At 40.6% G+C, this 17,780-nt stretch overlaps 1 protein-coding gene across 1 annotated transcript in view; it reads right to left on the bottom strand.

The window, feature by feature from the left end:
• Positions 1-17,780, bottom strand: part of LRP2 (LDL receptor related protein 2) — a 199,627-nt gene that overhangs the window by 127,033 nt on the left and 54,814 nt on the right. Inside the window, exons 6-14 of the mRNA XM_035008361.1 lie at positions 16,463-16,573; positions 16,019-16,132; positions 14,510-14,626; positions 12,292-12,444; positions 10,693-10,812; positions 4,784-4,912; positions 2,515-2,684; positions 1,308-1,525; positions 42-248 (exon numbers count right to left, since the gene is read on the bottom strand). Of these exons, the coding sequence (XP_034864252.1) occupies positions 42-248; positions 1,308-1,525; positions 2,515-2,684; positions 4,784-4,912; positions 10,693-10,812; positions 12,292-12,444; positions 14,510-14,626; positions 16,019-16,132; positions 16,463-16,573 (1,339 nt within the window). The remainder of the gene's footprint in view (positions 1-41; positions 249-1,307; positions 1,526-2,514; positions 2,685-4,783; positions 4,913-10,692; positions 10,813-12,291; positions 12,445-14,509; positions 14,627-16,018; positions 16,133-16,462; positions 16,574-17,780) is intronic.

Here is a 17,780-nt window from a genome sequence, read left to right as displayed (position 1 = left end):
TTTCCCCCAAACTTATGAAGCTATAAAAAAATACTTCTTACCTTTGAATTCCATCGTAAGTTACAGTCTCAATGTAATCAAAACGGCAGTCGACCCAGTAAACACGCTTTGATACTATATCCAGAGTTATCCCAGCAGGCCATCCCAGCTTTGTTTTTACCAAGTCTTTACGGTTGGTGCCATCCATGAAAGCCCTTTCCACCTTAGGTTCCCCAGAAAGGCTCTCCCAATCGGAGAAAAATAAGTAACTACAAAAGACAAATAAAAGATGAAAGTCAGTTATTTTACAAGTTTATCTGGAAAATACTGTTTTTGGTTGCATGTTTGGATCAATGGAAATTTCCTCTAGCTGATTAGAGAACATGGGAGTATAGAACAATAACAAAATAAAAATCAGAAACTATGGGGGCCAATCAGGAGAGTCAACAACTCCAAACAGCAACTATGAAAATGCACTAATACAGCAGCCTCAAAATTCATATCCATCCTCTTAACTTTCTGCCCTGACTCCTGGCTCTGCCTTTTACTTCTCTTTTTTACACCCAGGAAAACTTACATTTTAAAATAAGCTATCAAATCATTTCCCTCCCTAATTCCCCATTGTAAGACATAGTCTAGAGAACATATCCATTATTTTCAAGGAAAGATAGCAAGATATCATCAAGTAGGAATGAATAATCACCATTCACCAATGTTTCAGTAGCCTGAAGTTCATGCAAGCATTCTAAGAACCAACTCTGAAAATCTAGGAGAAATCGATGTCTCCTATAACTGCACTCAAACATGGACATTAGGAAAATTTGAATTTACACCTGGAGACGAGGGAGCATTTGTTTTGATGTGGTGATTCATACTGAACAACTTGTAATGAGGTATTAGCACTGTCATCTCAATCCCAGTTTGTAACAAGTAAGTGCTAAAGGGATAGCCCCAATCTTCTTTCCCCTCTTTAAAATAATTTGCAGCTAAATCATGTTAGAATGATCATCTGGTAATGGTGAATCACAAGTTAACATTTAGGTTTAACAATATTATTAGGTTGAGTCAGAACACAGAGTCCCGTCTCTCTGCCAGGCAAATGTGGCAAACACTAAAAATAAAATTCATACCCCAAAAAATCACATATTCTTAGTATACCAGTGGTATACTCATTTAAAGCTTATATGAATGGAGATATAAAATAAACATGGGTTCCTGAGTACAGACCCTATAAGAAATCAGAACTAACTAATCCAGGGGATCTTTTACCTATAGGGAGAGATAAAGCTTCAAAAATACTAAAATCAGTATGTTTTCACATCACTTACCCAACAGTTGGGTCCACGGCAATTCCTCTAGGATGCCCCAAGTTTCCAGTTATAAGGATAATCCGATGGCTTCCATCCAAATTTACCATATCTATGCGGTTGACCTTGACCTCTACCAAATAAAGTTTATTATTAATCCAGTCCACAGCTAGATTCTCTGGATCATCAAGAGAAACAACTTCTTGGATGTTTAAGCCATCAATGTCAACTGAAAAAACCTGAAAGAACACCCAAAATTACACTTCTTAAAACTGTGGGCACTGTTTTTTGTATATTCATTCAGTATATCTATGTTGTACCAATCAGTCATTCAGACTTAAAAAAAAAAATCACTGATACTTGTTAAAATATTTTATATCCTGGGCTACTGGGGAGAAAAAAAAGTTTCTTTAAAAGTATATGTAAGGCAAACATAAAAAGTTGGATTTTTTTTTTTAATCCTGCATTTCTAATTCTTGGTAGCTATTGAAAGTTTAAGGAATGTGGAGGTGGTGGTGATGGTTTGTTTTGATTTTTAGCTGTAATCGAGTCAGAACTGTTAATAATCCAAATTTGCAATTTTTAGAAATTTTATGCAAGTTACCACTTATTTGAATTAAAATTTTATTAATAGTACAAGGAAATGTAAGAGGAAGAAATAAAATGTCATAACTCTTAGAGGTCTCTAAAATTTATGTTTTAAAAATCTCTGTTGCCATCACTCAAAGTTGTAATTAAATCTATAACACTTTCCAAGTAAGACAGCATAATGAAATTTTGGCTGTTAAACAAAATGCTGTCAATATTTGTTACCCAATCTTCAATTACAGTTCCATTTAGAAGATGCAGGTAAAATCTGATTTTTATCATCCAAGGAAGCAGAGTCCTTTTTACATTTTAAATGATCAAGTTTCAAAAATTACTACCAAATATCTATCCAGTTTTGAAAGAATGTCTACTATTTCTTTTAATTAGGCTTTTGGACTCCATTTCGAATAAAATTAAAAGTTGCTCAAGGCTAATCCATATAATAGACTGCTTTGTTTAATAGGTCACATGTAATAGTATAGCATGGAAAAGGTGCTGATTAACATAAAATATCTCAAGGGCCTTTTTTGTTAGAAAACAAAAGAACTTTCCCTTCCACTCCCCCAAAAATGAAAAGCTATCAACACTGTGTTTGGAGTTCTATCAGCTCCCAAGCTATACTCCTGAAATTTCTATTTACCTTATCTTGCACAGTGTCAGTCCAAAAGACTCTGTGTAGGTGATAGTGAAAATCCACACCCACAGCCACTCCATGATTCTGAGACTGTACCAACATCGCAAAGGTCCTTCCATGAATATCACCAATCAGCAAATCCCGACCATTGGAGAAGATAATGGAGGCTTGCTCAGCTAAATGTGAAGAAGGAAGGCATTATCACTCCTTCAAGTGAACAAACCTACGCATCTCACCCTTTCAGGCAAACTTACAACTGATATGCTTCCTGCCTTTTCAAATACTTCTTCTATGTTACCTTATTTGATTTTAAAATAAATTTCTGAGGCAGGCATATAGGTGTCATTCTATCCAGTTTACAGATAAGCAAACTGGGGCGCAAAAATGCTTGATGAAGTGTCCAAAATCACAGTAAGTCTGGAGCAGAGTCTACCAAGAACTCGAGTGTTTGGACTGCTAGTTCCATGCACTTTCAGTGACACAGAGGGGACTACTTCAGGTATTTTCAAGAATCCTCTATAAGGGCACCTGGGTGGCTCAGTTGGTTAAGTGACTGCCTTCGGCTCAGGTCATGATCCTGGAGTCCCGGGATCGAGTCCCGCATTGGGCTCCCTGCTCAGCGGGGGGTCTGCTTCTCCCTCTGACCCTCTTCCCTCTCGTGCTCTCTGTCTCTCATTCTCTCTCTCTCAAATAAATAAATAAAATCTTAAAAAAAAAAAAAAAAAAGAATCCTCTATGATACTGGCATCTAACCCAGCAACTTCAGATTGTGTAAAGCACAGAACATATTTTATGGATTACTGGGAAATCACTCTGTGAAAAACATGCCAATGATGGATCCAAATCTCCTTTACCTACATACACACAAGCATGCAAATTGACAAATGAATATCAAGGTTTTCACTGCAGTCTTGTTTGCAATAGCAAAGGATAAAAAAAAAAAGATATAAAAGCCCATCAGTAGGGGACGAGTTAATAATGTACATCAAAAGAATGGAATATTACGCCACTAGGAAAAAAAAAATGAGGAAGAAGTCTCTGTGTTGATATACTGCATGTATAGTTTACTACCATAATCCATAAAAATAGAATTAGATACCTGTATTTGTACATTCTTATTTATGTATTTGACAGTCTCTAGAATTAAAATAAACAATGATCAATTATGGGAGAAGGGAAGTGGAGACTGGTCAGAGAGGAACAGAGATTTGGAAAAAGACATTTTTATAATTTAGAATTTCTGAACATATGAATTTATTATCCTTTCAAAGTAAATACATTTTAATTGTTAAAAATCAGCTGTACCAAAGAGTTAGTAAACAGCAAATCAGATATTTCTACACAAAAATAACCTGGAAATGGGCCATTTATCATTTCTAGGAGTAGATGTACTTCAGAAGGCCACCAAAGGAACTTCAAGATCATGTGTGAAAAAAACAATTGGAAAAAAGTAACAAAGATCTTCTTTTTTTTTTTTTTTAAGATTTTTTATTTATTTGACAGAGAGAGACACAGCGAGAGAGGGAACACAAGCAGGGGGAGTGGGAGAGGGAGAAGCAGGCTTCCAACTGAGCAGAGAGCCCGATGCGGGGCTCGCTCCCAGGACCCTGGGACCATGACCTGAGCCGAAGGCAGGCGCTTAACGACTGAGCCACCCAGGCGCCCCGGAACAAAGATCTTCTTATCCAAATGCATGGTGACAAAATGGTGGTGGTGGGGGGTAGGTATCACATTTTAACAGATTTTCCCCATGACTTTTCAGTACTACAGTACTTAGATTAATTCCAACAAAACACCCAGAATGAGTGCATTCCCCAAAATTCCAATCCAAATTTCAGAGGTCCATTTTCAATCACTCCTAAATTTTTCATCAACAATGCCAAAGTTATTTCTATAGATACTTGTCACCCATGTGTGTGGTAAATTAATTAAAATTTAAATGTCCAAGTAATCCAAAATAGGCAAAAAGTGTATTCCACAATCAAATGTGGTAGCTGACACAAAAGCTCTGACACAAAGTGTACAAGCAACCAATTAAAAAAACAAAAAACAGTGACTAATGGTCATGATTAATCCGTAAATTGGTCCTAATACTCAAAATACAAAATTAGTGTGGACCCATTCTTCTGGCAGCAAGGCCCACTCCTAATTTGTGATGATAAAACCCTGCTATCCACATAAATGCTGGTACTTCTTTTGCCATCTGCTATGGAAGGAGGATATTCGTCGTAAGTTTCCCGTCCAGAGATCTGGCAAGTGTCCTTAATTTACTTACAGGAAGTATTAGCTTTGCAATGCCGTTGATGCTCCAAGACATACCCTTCTGCACAGTGGCACTGGTGATGGCCAACTCGGTCTTCACACATCTGGTCACAAACTCCCCATATCTGGCAATCATTAAAATCTGCCACATGGGAGATAAACATTTGTAATCTTGTTTACTAGCATTTTTTGAGCACACCCTGAGAAAAACCTTGGACCAGCTATACAAGAATATGGTGAGGCCCATATCTAAATAAGCACCCTCTGGAGGTAGCACAGATTCTAGGCATACACTAAAAAATAGGAATTCAGAACAGGCATCTTCATACTACAGAAAATCCAAAAGCATTTAAACAGTTTTTTTTTTTAATCTACACAAAGGATACTTTTACAGAAGATGCACAGCACTGCTTAGATTCACTGCCCCGTGGTATTGCATTTAATTTACTAATGTTGGTTTACCATCTGAATTTTGGTGTAAATTCTTCCCTTCAAATCTGTGCTTTCCAGTATAGTAGGCACTAGCCCGCTATGGCTTCTTAAATTTATTTAGATTAATTAAAATGAAATAAAATTAGTAATTCAGCTTCTTAGTCCTGCCACATTTCAAGTGATTAATAGCTACATGGGCTCAGTGGTTACCATACTGGAAATGTAGATATAGCACATTTCCACCACTGCAGAAAGTTCTACTGGACAGTGCGATAGCAGAATAAAGTAAGACCTGCCTTATAACCATCCCCTCAAAAAGACACAAAATACTGAATAAAGTATTTGGAAAGATCCATTTACCCAGCTGCCTTTCCTCTGATGTCAAAAATTATAACCAAAATTAAATTTAAATTAGTCTTAAGACATGAAAAGTATCTTCTCCTTATTCATTAACTTAGTATTCATTCATTTAATAAGTGTTCATCACATGACAGAGCTTTTTATTGTCACCATAGTCCTAGTTCTACTGTGTAAAAAGAGATTCAATGAAATTGACATATAAACAATACAACAAAGGAGGAAGGGAGTGAGTGGAACAACACAAGATATAAAGGGTCTTTCTCAAAGACTGTACAGTTTAAGGGGCACAAAAATTGTCCTATCTTGGTAGATTGGTGCCAAATATTTCATTGACCCTCCAAGTTCACATCCACACTTCACCCTCCTTCACGCTGTGCGCTGCTTCCCTGGGAGGAAAACCATCACAGCCCATACCAACAGGTTCTCAGTAAATTATAATTTCTGAAAGCATTGGACCCTCAGGTCTAGAATTCTCCACATTACTTGGATCTGATTACACTTGCAGCAAATATCAGAGTTGGGACTCAGGTTCTACCATAACATCGCACAACTCCCCAGTTACAAAGCTCGAGAATTTCCTGGGATCAAGCTAATGTTTCCAATTTTCCCTCAAGACCAAATATAACAACATGGGCCTGCAGATCTTTCTTTCCAAGAACTGTGACTAACCAAAGGAAAAAATTAATCCAATTTGGACATGACAAGGTGAAAGGCATGTGGGTATGAATAAAAGGCCCTTCATGATTTATCTCTTCTGTGTCCTTGCCTCAGCCCTGAGACGGCACCACCTGAGGCTTCACCTCAGTAGAAATGAAAAGTACAGGATATTCGCCCTCAAATTCCCAGAATGTCATGACCTCATTTTGTATATGTGCTGCCGAAGCGAGCACTTCATGACCTCATTTTGAATGCAAGACCGATGAAAATACGCTTAAGGGTCTGGAGTCATCCCGGGAGCAGGAGTTCTGATGTCAAACAGAAGAAAACCAAAGGTGAAGAAGTCATAACTAGGAATTCGTGGGTGTGAATGCCCTTCCTATCACCTGGGCTACAAACACTTTAACGTTTGAATGAGTGTATAAAATCACTGCCACTTTTAATGACTGAATAAGATTATAGTCTCCACAACGGAGGAAAATGAAGGCTAATTAATATCCATCATTAACCAAAGTGAAAACCAGAAAAATGAAAGTAGACTTGAGGCTTTTCATGAGAATAGGAAAGTAGTGGAAACTGTATAAATCCCTAAAACACTACTTTATAATACCACCTCCCACCACATTACCTTTATCTATTTTTCTTGCCTTTTCATTCTTTGTTGCCTCGTACCAACAGATCCTGCTTTGAAAAGAGTTCAAAAACTCCTTTTTAGCTTAGACCTCCTTGGACACCCTCTGATCCCTCTGGCTGCCTGAAATCCCACCATGCTGAATGACCTCCCTGCCCTAACTCTGCACCACGATGTCATTCTGTCGCCGAACAGCATGTCCCGTCAATCAGAAACAATAACCCTGGGTAAACTGCTTCAACACGCCTCAGAGGCTCCAGAGCCAGGTCAAGACTACCAGAGGCAGATGAATGGTGGAAGGACACAAGATTTCGTGTCAGGATTACTCAATTTTATTCTTGATTACCACCGAGGCATTCACTGGGGAGCCATGTCTAAGATGATAAATGTTGCATAGGTTTCCAACACCTGAAGCCATGCAGAGTATTACAGCCGTACAAAGAGTATTTGTTGAATTGAAATGCTTGAAAGAACAAACAAAAACAATTTCCCTAAAAGCTCAGCTGAAACAAGTGTAACCGGTTTTATAATGTCACGTATTAAAATTAACGAGTTCTCTTTACATAGAACAAAGTATCTTCTGTGAAATAAATTTTAACAGATCTTCAGAACTCAGGGGCAAAGAACACATCCTTGAAAAACAGGGAAGATCACAGAAAAGATCTCTATAGGTGGCAGGGGGCCTAACACAAAAGCCCTCCACCGCAGACTTTTGAGCTCATCTCCAAATGAAGTTATCTGTACTAACATCCCAGGCACATACTGCAGGGATTAAAAATGTTCATCATGGAATTTAAAACTAGTGACGCAGTTATCAGCCCACATCACTTCTAGTGTGAATTGGGTGTGTTCTATAAATCCTGAAATTATCTTGTGCCACAGCATAATACTGGAATTTTCTACATTACATTTATTAATAGGCTCAATGTAAAAAACTTTATAATGACAGCTTTTCATTTATTTCAGACTGCAAAACAAAGTGGCCCAGACCTCTGACATACAAGGAGCCTTAGACACTTGGAAATATAACCCAAAGCTCATCACAGACTTAGATATTGGGGGAAAAAAGTGTTGGAAAATGTGCTAACAAGATGCTAGAGTGCCCCCAAAAAAAGCGGGGGGGGGGAGCCTAAGAACAGGTTGTCAGGCATCACAAGACTAAACTAGGGATTCTGAAAGAGCAATCACTTTTACTGAAAAGACTTCACGGCCTATCAAGTTCCAAATGCAAGGCAGCCCAGCCCCATCTCCTCTTTGGGGGTTGAGAGAGGAAAAAAAGAGAAGCTGATGAAATACTGAGAATGTGGCTTCTGGTATTTCTATTGGAATTCCTTTTCTACTAAGAGAAAGGAGAAATGCCTAGAGAACTAAAAGACTGGAAATCGAATTGGCAGCTGGGTGGCAATAAGGGGGGGCGGGGGGGAATGGTGGAGGAGCCTGACATTTGCCAAAGACAAAGGAGCAGGCTCGCACCCACGGATGAGCACCACTCTGAAGAAAAGGGCACACTGCCTTCGCAGCAATGCCAGGCAGCACTGCCAGGGGTTCCAAAGTCAGAAAACCACCTAACAATTGAGGATGTTCGTGTGAAAAGTATTTTAAAATCACTTGAATGCATCCCCAATGTGATGATGGTGATGATAATGATAACGTTGGCAATAATAAAACACGAAAAGTGTCCTGATTTCATTTAATGCCTGTTGCAGATCACACTCTTTTATTTAGAGAAGCTTTCAAATGATTAGAAATTTGGGGGCTTAAGTAATTCAGAATTGTCTCTGAGGTTTCAGAATCTCTTGGGGTGACTTGCATAAAGCACAGGCCGTGTCTCATATTCATGTCTTGTCGTGTGACACGTCTTCTATCCAACAAGCAACTATACTGTTACTTAAGAGGAGCAATCAGATAGTGGGCAAACTTTGGGGCATGGCCCCGATACCAGAAACCTAAAATTACCTCCTAAAATTACCAAGGACAACATCACTTGGATTGCTTTACTAGATCTAAAAATCTTGTTTTTCTTGACATATGACACATAAATGAGCCCCATTATTATGGTTCTCAATAACACTGAGGAATAGATTTTCTCAAAAGTTCCAAATTTGTAAACCAAATTTGTGGCATTAAATTTAAGATCAACCATGTTTGATAATCAAGTTAGTTGGAAGCCGCGAGCTGAGACTAAAGACTGAATAACATTTATCCAAATTCAATACTGTTGACCAAATTATATTAATATTTTGGAAATTACTTCAGAAGAAGCACTTTTGTAAAAAGTATTATGTATGCCATGTCTGGTTTTTTGTTTTGTTTTGTTTTGTTTTGTTTTGTTTTGTTTTCAGAAAGCCCTGAAGAATCCCATATTTCTAAGGAATATCAAAAGAACACAAAAATCCTGGGAAAAATCTGAATCATCTATATTTTGGAGATCTAGATGATTACCAAACTTAATTTTTTTTAAAGGATTTATTTATCTATCTATCTATCTTAGAGAGAGAGCATGGGGGGGCGGGGGAGAGAGAGGGAGAGAAAATCTCAATCAGACTCCGCAATGAGCACAGAGCCCTGATGCTCAGGCTTGATCCCATGACCCCAAGACCTGAGTTGAGCCCAAGAGTCCACCACTTAACCAACTATACCACCCAGGTACCCCTACCAAATTTAATTTTAATGAATCATTACAGTTGCCTTCCAGATGCCTTTTTGCCAACACCAGTAAAAACAAAGTTGTTGTTTTGTTTTGTTTTGTTTTTTAAAACCCCTTTGGACACTTTCTGCTAATAGGTTTATTGTTTATGTATCAAAAATCAGAAAGAAGGAGGGGCACCTGGGTGGCTCAGTCAGTCAAAGTCTGACTCTTGATTTCAGCTCAGTCATGATCTCAGGGTCGTGAGATCAAGCCCCATGTCCAGCTCGCACTGGGCGTGGAGCCTGCTTAAGATTCTCTCTCTCCCTCTTCCTCTGCCCCTCCCCCCACCTCTTAAAAAAATCAGAAAGAAGGAAAAAGAAAGAGCATTAAAAATTCATTTTTCAAATCCTAAAAAACTGAAAATTGATACTTGGCCATAGTAGTCTCCCATCATAAGATCCCATCCTAATCACAGAAGGATGCAAAGTCAGCTCACATCAGAATCAAAAATTTCCTAATGGGAGAAATCATTCTTATAATTCAGGTAAGAGAGATGTGAGAAATATTTGGTGAACCAGCATCTAGTTCAATGCCAGCCAAATGAAGGAAAATGATAGTGTTTGTCCTTGAACAAAGCTTCAAGAAGCTTCAAGTAGAGGTGAAAATAAATGGAATTAACAGCCAGCCTGACATGGGCACTGACTGGCCACTGTGGTCAGCGGGGCAGTGAGCTGATGATCCTCTGCTGTTCGGTGACCACTCTTTAGTTGCTGGATCCTGAAGAGGTTTGAGATCCTTGAGAAGAGGCCAGGGGGGTCAGGGTAGGGTAGTTGATGGGTTCAGACAGCGGTTATTTACCAACCACATGGATGTATTCCAGTATTGAATGACCAGAATGGTCACACCAACCCTGCTTCTGAATACTTGAGAAGAAAACACAGAACACTTCGTCCTTCATCTGGGTGGAGATAGGTATCCATGGAGCTAGTCAACTCACTCAAAAGAACTACTCTTTTGCCTTGTGCACCTCACAGAAGTTACTCTGAGCTAAAACTTCGTATTGCCCAGGTTTTCTATGGCGACTGTGTTACTCTTTGTTATAAAGACTGCCACTCCCATCCACAAGCACAAACACCTTGATGTCGGAGATCACAGAAGCCGTGAATGCCGCAGCACTGTGACAAAACACTAGACACTCCCACTTGTCACTTACCGACACAGTTGCGGGTATTATTTTGGTCAACGATAAAACCTGGGGGACAGTAACACATCCCTCCATTCGGTGACATGTGGCATTGGTACTCACAGCTCAGTAGAGAACACAAATTCACATCTAAACAGAGAAAAACACTTTGTTAAGTGAATGGTGACCTCTGGACAAGACTGATGTACCTATAACAGAAAAGCGTCTTTTATCAAACCTAAAAGCTAAGTAAGCATGTAGTAGAGGCACAGAAATTATTAGCCTTCAAGCCTTACTGCTTTATTATGCAAGAAAATCTCAACTCGTATTTTTAATAACTCCCTTTTAAAATGATAACTGTGCAAGTATAAGTCATCTTAAGTACTGTTTATAGAAAAATCGGGTCATAAGTCTATCTTTTTGTCTACATAATAGAGAAAGTCAAGAATTCTCAAGTGACTGGAATGAGAATAACATTAGGGGCGCCTGGGTGGCTCAGTCGGTTAAGCGTCTGCCTTCGGCTCGGGTCATGGTCCCAGGGTCCTGGGATCGAGCCCCACATGGGGCTCCCTGCTCTGCCGGAAGCCGGCTTCTCCCTCTCCCTCTGCCTGCCACTCTGCCTATCTGTGCTCTCTCTCTATTTCTCTGTCAAATAAATAAATAAAATCTTTAAAAAAAAATGTTAACCATGGCAACTTCTAAACAACTACTAGATAATTTATAGAGCACACTACTGATGAAGTCAAGGTCATAAATTGTATTCCCTTACAGGACAGTCAATTGTCCACATAGTTGAGAGAGTAATGGTGGAGGGATATTCTACAGTCACAGAAAAAAAAAAAAAGAAAAACTAATTCAAGGTACATGTCCCAGAAACCAGAAGCTTCTTTTTTGAGTATAGCCAGGTTTTTTCTTAAGTATAAGCCAGGAAATAAAATCTCCAGAACATCTTTAAAATCATGAAAATTGCCATTAAAACCATTCTGCCTGGGGGAAGGAAAAAAACACCACAAATATTTTGTAGCTCCTCCCATCAAGAAATGGAGTCTGGGGCGCCTGGGTGGCTCAGCTGGTTAAGCGACTGCCTTCGGCTCAGGTCATGATCCTGGAGTCCCAGGATCGAGTCCCGCATCAGGCTCCCTGCTCAGCAGGGAGTCTCCTTCTCCCTCTCCCGCTCCTCCCTCTTGTGCTCTCTCTCTCTCTCTCTGACTCTCTCTCTCAAATAAATAAATAAAATCTTAAAAAAAAAAAAAAGAAAAAGAAAAAAGAAATGGAGTCTGTTTCATCAATCCATTGAATCTGGACTTGGCCAATCACACATTTAGCAAACGTGACCTAAGAAGAGATTTAAAAGAGCTTGCACACTAGGGTTCACCTTTTCTACTATCATGTGGAAAAATACTAGCCTGAGCTTTTATTGCAACAGCCTCAACACATGAGTGAGCTGGTCTAGGCCGCAAGAACTTCCTAGCCAACCCACAGCACTACGAGAAATAATATTTGTTTGTGTAAGCCAGTACGCCTTGGGATAGTTGTGCAAACACTGATATTCTCTGTATTTGGGAATCTATTATAGAAAAACAGAAACATCTTTATTTGAAAGCTATCCAGATAAATTTCCATACTCACCACAATATCGCCCTTTGGTGCTATTGTTTTCGTCTTCTCCTCCTGGACAATCTAAAGTCCCATCACAAACATTTACAATTGGGATGCATTTTCCAGACTCTGGACAAGCCCATTCTCCTGGGTAGCATTCACGAACATGGTGACTACTGCTTTCTGCAGGGGAGGAGTAAAAGAATCATAGGCCACATGAGAGGTGGAGCCAGGTAGAGTCTTTTAAAATCAATGGATAAGAGGGAATACAGATCAGGTGGACAAGAGAAGTCTACAAATGACCTAAACTGGTAATTTTTTTTAATTTAATTTAATTTTATTATTTTATGTTAGTCACCAACAGTACATCATTAATTTTTGATGTAGTGTTCTATGATTCATTGTTTGCATATAACACCCAGTGCTCCATGCAATACGTGCCCTCCTTAATACCCATCACCAGGCTAGCCCACCCCCCTACCCCCCTCCCCTCTAAAACCCTCAGATTGTTTCTCAGAGTCCATGGTTCGTCTCCCCCTCCGATTTCCCCCCCTTCATTTTTCCCTTCCTTCTTCTAATGTCCTCCATGCTATTCCTTATGTTCCACAAATAAGTGAAACCATATAACTGACTTTCTCTGCTTGACTTATTTCACTTAGCATAATCTCCTCCAGTCCCATCCATGTTGATGTAAAAGTTGGGTATTCATCCTTTATGATGGTGAGTAATATTCCATTGTATATATGGACCACGTCGTCTTTATCCATTCATCTGTTGAAGGGCATCTCGGCTCCTTCCACAGTTTGGCTATTGCGGACATTGCTGCTATGAACATCGGGGTGCATATGGCCCTTCCTTTCCCTACATCTGTGTCTCTGGGGTAAATACCCAGTAGTGCAATTGCTGGGTCAAAGGGTAGCTCTATTTTTAATTTTTTGAGGCACCTCCACACTGTTTTCCAAAGTGGCTGTACCAACTTGCATTCCCACCAACAACTGGTAATGTCTAACACTACTACTGGTCTTTTATTGGGATTCTAAGAAGTGACAAATTAAGTTCCATTCTTTCTAAGGTAGGCAGTCCTCAGCCTGGTTTTAAGAGTAAGAAGAGACATAGGCCTGAATTATCGAACAAACTAGATTAATAACCCCTAGAAGAAAATTCTGTTATTTAAATCATGAATTACAGAACTAGATAATACCAAGAGTCCTGAGTTTTAATTCTGTTTTTGTTTTTGTCTTTTGGGGGGGGGGGGGCTATTTGATTTTTTTTTCCTTTAGTGCAATGTCAACAATGTAAGAAAACCTATGACTGAACTGTAGGGAGAATACTTCTTGGAATACCAAAACCAATGGCTCTTCCCCAAGCATCACTCTTACTATACTTGCTTAACAGTGTGGGTGTTAGGAACTTCTCAACTATTGGGACTACTACTGGTGAGGGAGGTGCTATCACTGGAATTTCCTTCTCAGAGACTCTTGAAACAATTCCTTGGGTAGAAGCCCTTCCTGCAACTACCAATCCCTACTTCTTTCTCACATGTTCCCCAGGTGGCCTCCCTTCTACCACTGGATGTCAGTGACCCATGTGGTTGAAAATCTGAATTTGAAAACAAAAAACTGAACTCTTACCAAGGTGTAAAGTCATTTTTAAAGGTTATAAGGTCAAGGCAAATCACATTTCCCCCTACTTTCCTTCCTTCCCCACCCTACTTCTTCTATACAAATAAACCTAGTTAAAATAAGCAGTCTCCAAAGGAAAAAGTCAGCATGTGTTACAGAAGGGGGACAGACTGCCCCACCTATTTTACTTTAATGATAAGAGGGAAGAGATTATAATTTATACTATATTTGAGTTCAGTGTCTTTTTTAAGAAAAGCTAGTGAAGTCACCTCCTCTTCCCCACCAAGTTACTTAACACGCAGCCAATCCCGAGACTTGCTCGTCACACAGATAATTTCTAACAAGGGAAGTAGGAATACAAGTTCTGGAAAACACTTTAAGAAAATGCTTTCCAGGAACGCCTGGGTGCCTCAGTCGGTTAAGCGTCTGCCTTCGGCTCAGGTCATGCTCCCAGGGTCCTGGGATCGAGTCCCACATCGGGCTCCTTGCTGAGCAAGAAGCCTGCTTCTCCCTCTCCCACTCCCCCTGCTTGTGCGCTCTCTCTCTCTCTGACAAATGAATAAATAAATGCATTTTTAAAAAAGAAAAGAAAATGCTTTTCATTCAGAATCTCTTCTCCTCCTTACCGCATCCATTTTCATCGCTGTTATCCTTACAGTCGTTCTCTCCGTCACAAACCGAGTTTTGACTAATGCAGTAGCCGCTGTGGCAAGTGAACTGGTTGCCTCTGCAGGTCTCATAGGCTGGAAGGAAACAACAGCTGCACTCCAAAGATATAAATCACTTGGGAAAAATTAAAGAGTTCACCTCACCGCCTAAACTTCTGTCAAGTATCTTGACAGAAAAAAAAAAAAAATACAGGAAAGAAAATGGGGAAGAGAAGGAAAAAAGGGGAGAAAAGGAAGAAAACATAGCAGCAGCTTTGGGTCAAGGAAATGAAGTCAGGTGCCAGTCTATGTTTCTCAAGATTACAAACAAGGCAGTTTGCTGTAGGTTGATGCAGAGCAAAGAATGCAGACCGATAAAGGTGCTCCAGGCATGGCAGTGTCCAACATGCCCTTACTTTATCACAAGCACTCAAACTGCCATCCAGGACCAAATGAGTCACCCGTACCATGTTGTCACATTCTCTTTAATCCAGTCACTGAAATAAGCCCAGGGGCCAGCAGGGAAATCAGGCATGGCTCATAAAAAGTTAGGGTGAGGGCGCCTGGGTGGCTCAGTTGGTTAAGCGACTGCCTTCGGCTCAGGTCATGATCCTGGAGTCCCAGGATCGAGTCCCGCATCGGGCTCCCTGCTCGGCAGGGAGCCTGCTTCTCCCTCTGCCCCTCCCCCCTCTCATGTGCTCTCTCTCATTCTCTCTCTCTGAAATAAATAAATAAAATCTTTAAAAAAAAAAAAAAAGTTAGGGTGATACCCAAAATACTTAACAAGACATAGGTGCCAACCAATCAAAACGGGTGTGGTAACAAATCGTAACATTCGAGTAAATAAATGACCACAAAAAGGTGCCAACTAATTTTGTGAAATTAGTTAAAACTCTCTCACAGAGACGTCAAAGTACATACTCCAATAAAACGAGTCCAGGGTTGGCAACAATGAGAGACGGGTTACATTGCAGGCAACGACTTGGGGGGAAGGGGGGAAGGAGGGTCAGAGTTAAAAAGCGGAGGCAACGAAAGCCATTGGCACCACACTGACTTTCCTATCCCCCCAATTTCAATGTAAGAAGTTTCCAAGTAAAGAGGAGAGCTGGGACCACTGCTATTAGGGAACTTCCCCTCCCTTCAAAGTCCTTCTCTCAGTCTCCTATCAAGGTTATCAGACCCATTCCTGAAGGATGGGTAATTTGAGAGCCGAGTGACACAATTCACCCTGTCCCCTTGTAGCCTAAGAGAAAACAAATACACACTGTCCATCAGCAATCCTTCAACTCTACACAGATCCTTGGATGATAAAAGAGGCGAGGTCTAGCTTCACTACTGAAGCTCATGCCATGGGCCCTAAATGATCTTCTGGCTCCATCTGCCATGAGTCATAGTGACCCTTTTGTTTGAAAAGAGTGGTACATTCGTCAGAAAATAACTACAACAACACTCCTAGTAACCTGACCCAGCATAAGGAAATCACCGTACTGCAAGAATGTTCATCGCTGCCATCTTCACAATCAGGGTAATGGTCGCAGACGTAAGCATGAGGGAGGCACAGCCCACTGTCACACTGGAACTCGTGGTGTGAACATACCTTAGCTGCGACACAAGGGTAGCAAGGGAGAGCAGAAAGAGAAGTTCAGTTCCACCGTAGCCATTTAATTTCACAGGCAGATTCTGTCTCAAGTTTGAAAAGAGATTTTTATTATGAAGCAGCATGCTGGTAAATGTTTAACAACCAATTCTCTGGGAACAAAAAGGCCCTGACTTGAAGTGTTTGCCAATTTCCATGGTGCAAATACTCCCACCGTGGCTGACTTCAAGCTACCGACATGAAATCACTGAGCACAAATTCAGGAAGAGATTGCGTAATCGGCCAGTATACCTGAGCCTCAGCATACCTCCGCACATCTTGTACACATTACTTACTGCAATTGTTTTCATCAGAGAAGTCTCTGCAGTCAACTTTCCCATCACATTTCTGACTGCCGTTATAGCAGGCTCCATTGGCGCAAGTGAGCTGCCCACACACTGGGTATTCTAAAAGAATGGACACAGCACACAAATCTTAAGTCAAGACATTCCTTCTGCAGACACTGCTTAAGTGACTGCTACATGCTAGACACTAAACGCCGAGCGTATACTGACCACGTCTCTTTTGCAAATAACAGACTGGGTGGTATGCTAATGTGGGGAGCATGGCGTTCTAGGAGGATGCACAGTAGGGGGAGTTTGGAGCCCAGGGAAGTCTCACTGAAGAAGGGACCTATGAGCTCAGAGCTGAAGAATGAGAAGGAATTTAACTTATTTCAAAATGGAACCGTCTTTTACATAATGCAGATAACATCCCAGGAAGCCAGTGTACCACCACACGTGCTGTGAGAAATGAAGCACTGTTTCTTTTGCTAGAGGGCTGTAGAAAGAAAACAGGCTTGTAAGTCAGGAGCACTGGGACCTGGGGCACCACTCAGTAGCTATTTACTCTTACTCAAACCGCTTATCCTCTGTTACTTCTTTAACCATACATTTGGGTAATTCACTTCACAGGGCAGAGGGATCTCAAAAGACCATGTCTACTAAAGCACTCTGAAAAGCACAATGTTCTCTACGAGCATAAATAACTGTTACCACATTATACACAGATGCTACCAACCAGATGCTTAACTCTGGTTTTCTAGGTCGCAGTGGAAAAATCAGGATGCCCCTTTCAAGTCCCTCCCCTCTGCGTCCCCAGACTTGAAATGCGTATCTTTCATGATCCCAAAAGAAGGCTTCATTCTGTTGGTTGTTTATCTGTTTCCCCCACCACACAATGACACCCTCTAAGATCTAGGATCCTGCCTTACCCACTTTAGAGTCCCCAACCCTTAGTGCAGGGACTGGATCATTACTCAGGGTACTCAGGAAATGCTAGATATTGCTATTGACTTATCACAGATGAACTTTTTAGTTAAGAAGCTTTCAAAAATATTTTGAACTTCTGCCTTTTATGGTGTTTAACATCCTCCTCCTCTCAAATTGATACTTTCTTGGCCCGATTTCTTTTTCACTGAAGATTGTTCTCATAATGATTCTCATATTATCTTCAAATTCCTCTTTAACTGGGGCGCCTGGGTGGCTCAGTCGGTTAAGCGACTGCCTTCGGCTCAGGTCATGATCCTGGAGTCCCGGGATCGAGTCCCGCATCGGGCTCCCTGTTCGGCAGGGAGTCTGCTTCTCCCTCTGACCCTCCTCCCTCTCATGCTCT

Source organism: Mirounga leonina, unplaced genomic scaffold, assembly GCF_011800145.1.
Source record: "Mirounga leonina isolate KUSES-001 unplaced genomic scaffold, KU_Mleo_1.0 Mir_151, whole genome shotgun sequence".
In the NCBI taxonomy this organism is placed as follows: Eukaryota; Metazoa; Chordata; class Mammalia; order Carnivora; family Phocidae; genus Mirounga; species Mirounga leonina.
The sequence above is the reverse complement of the archived record's forward strand: the minus strand, read 5'-3'. Positions and strand labels throughout refer to the sequence as shown.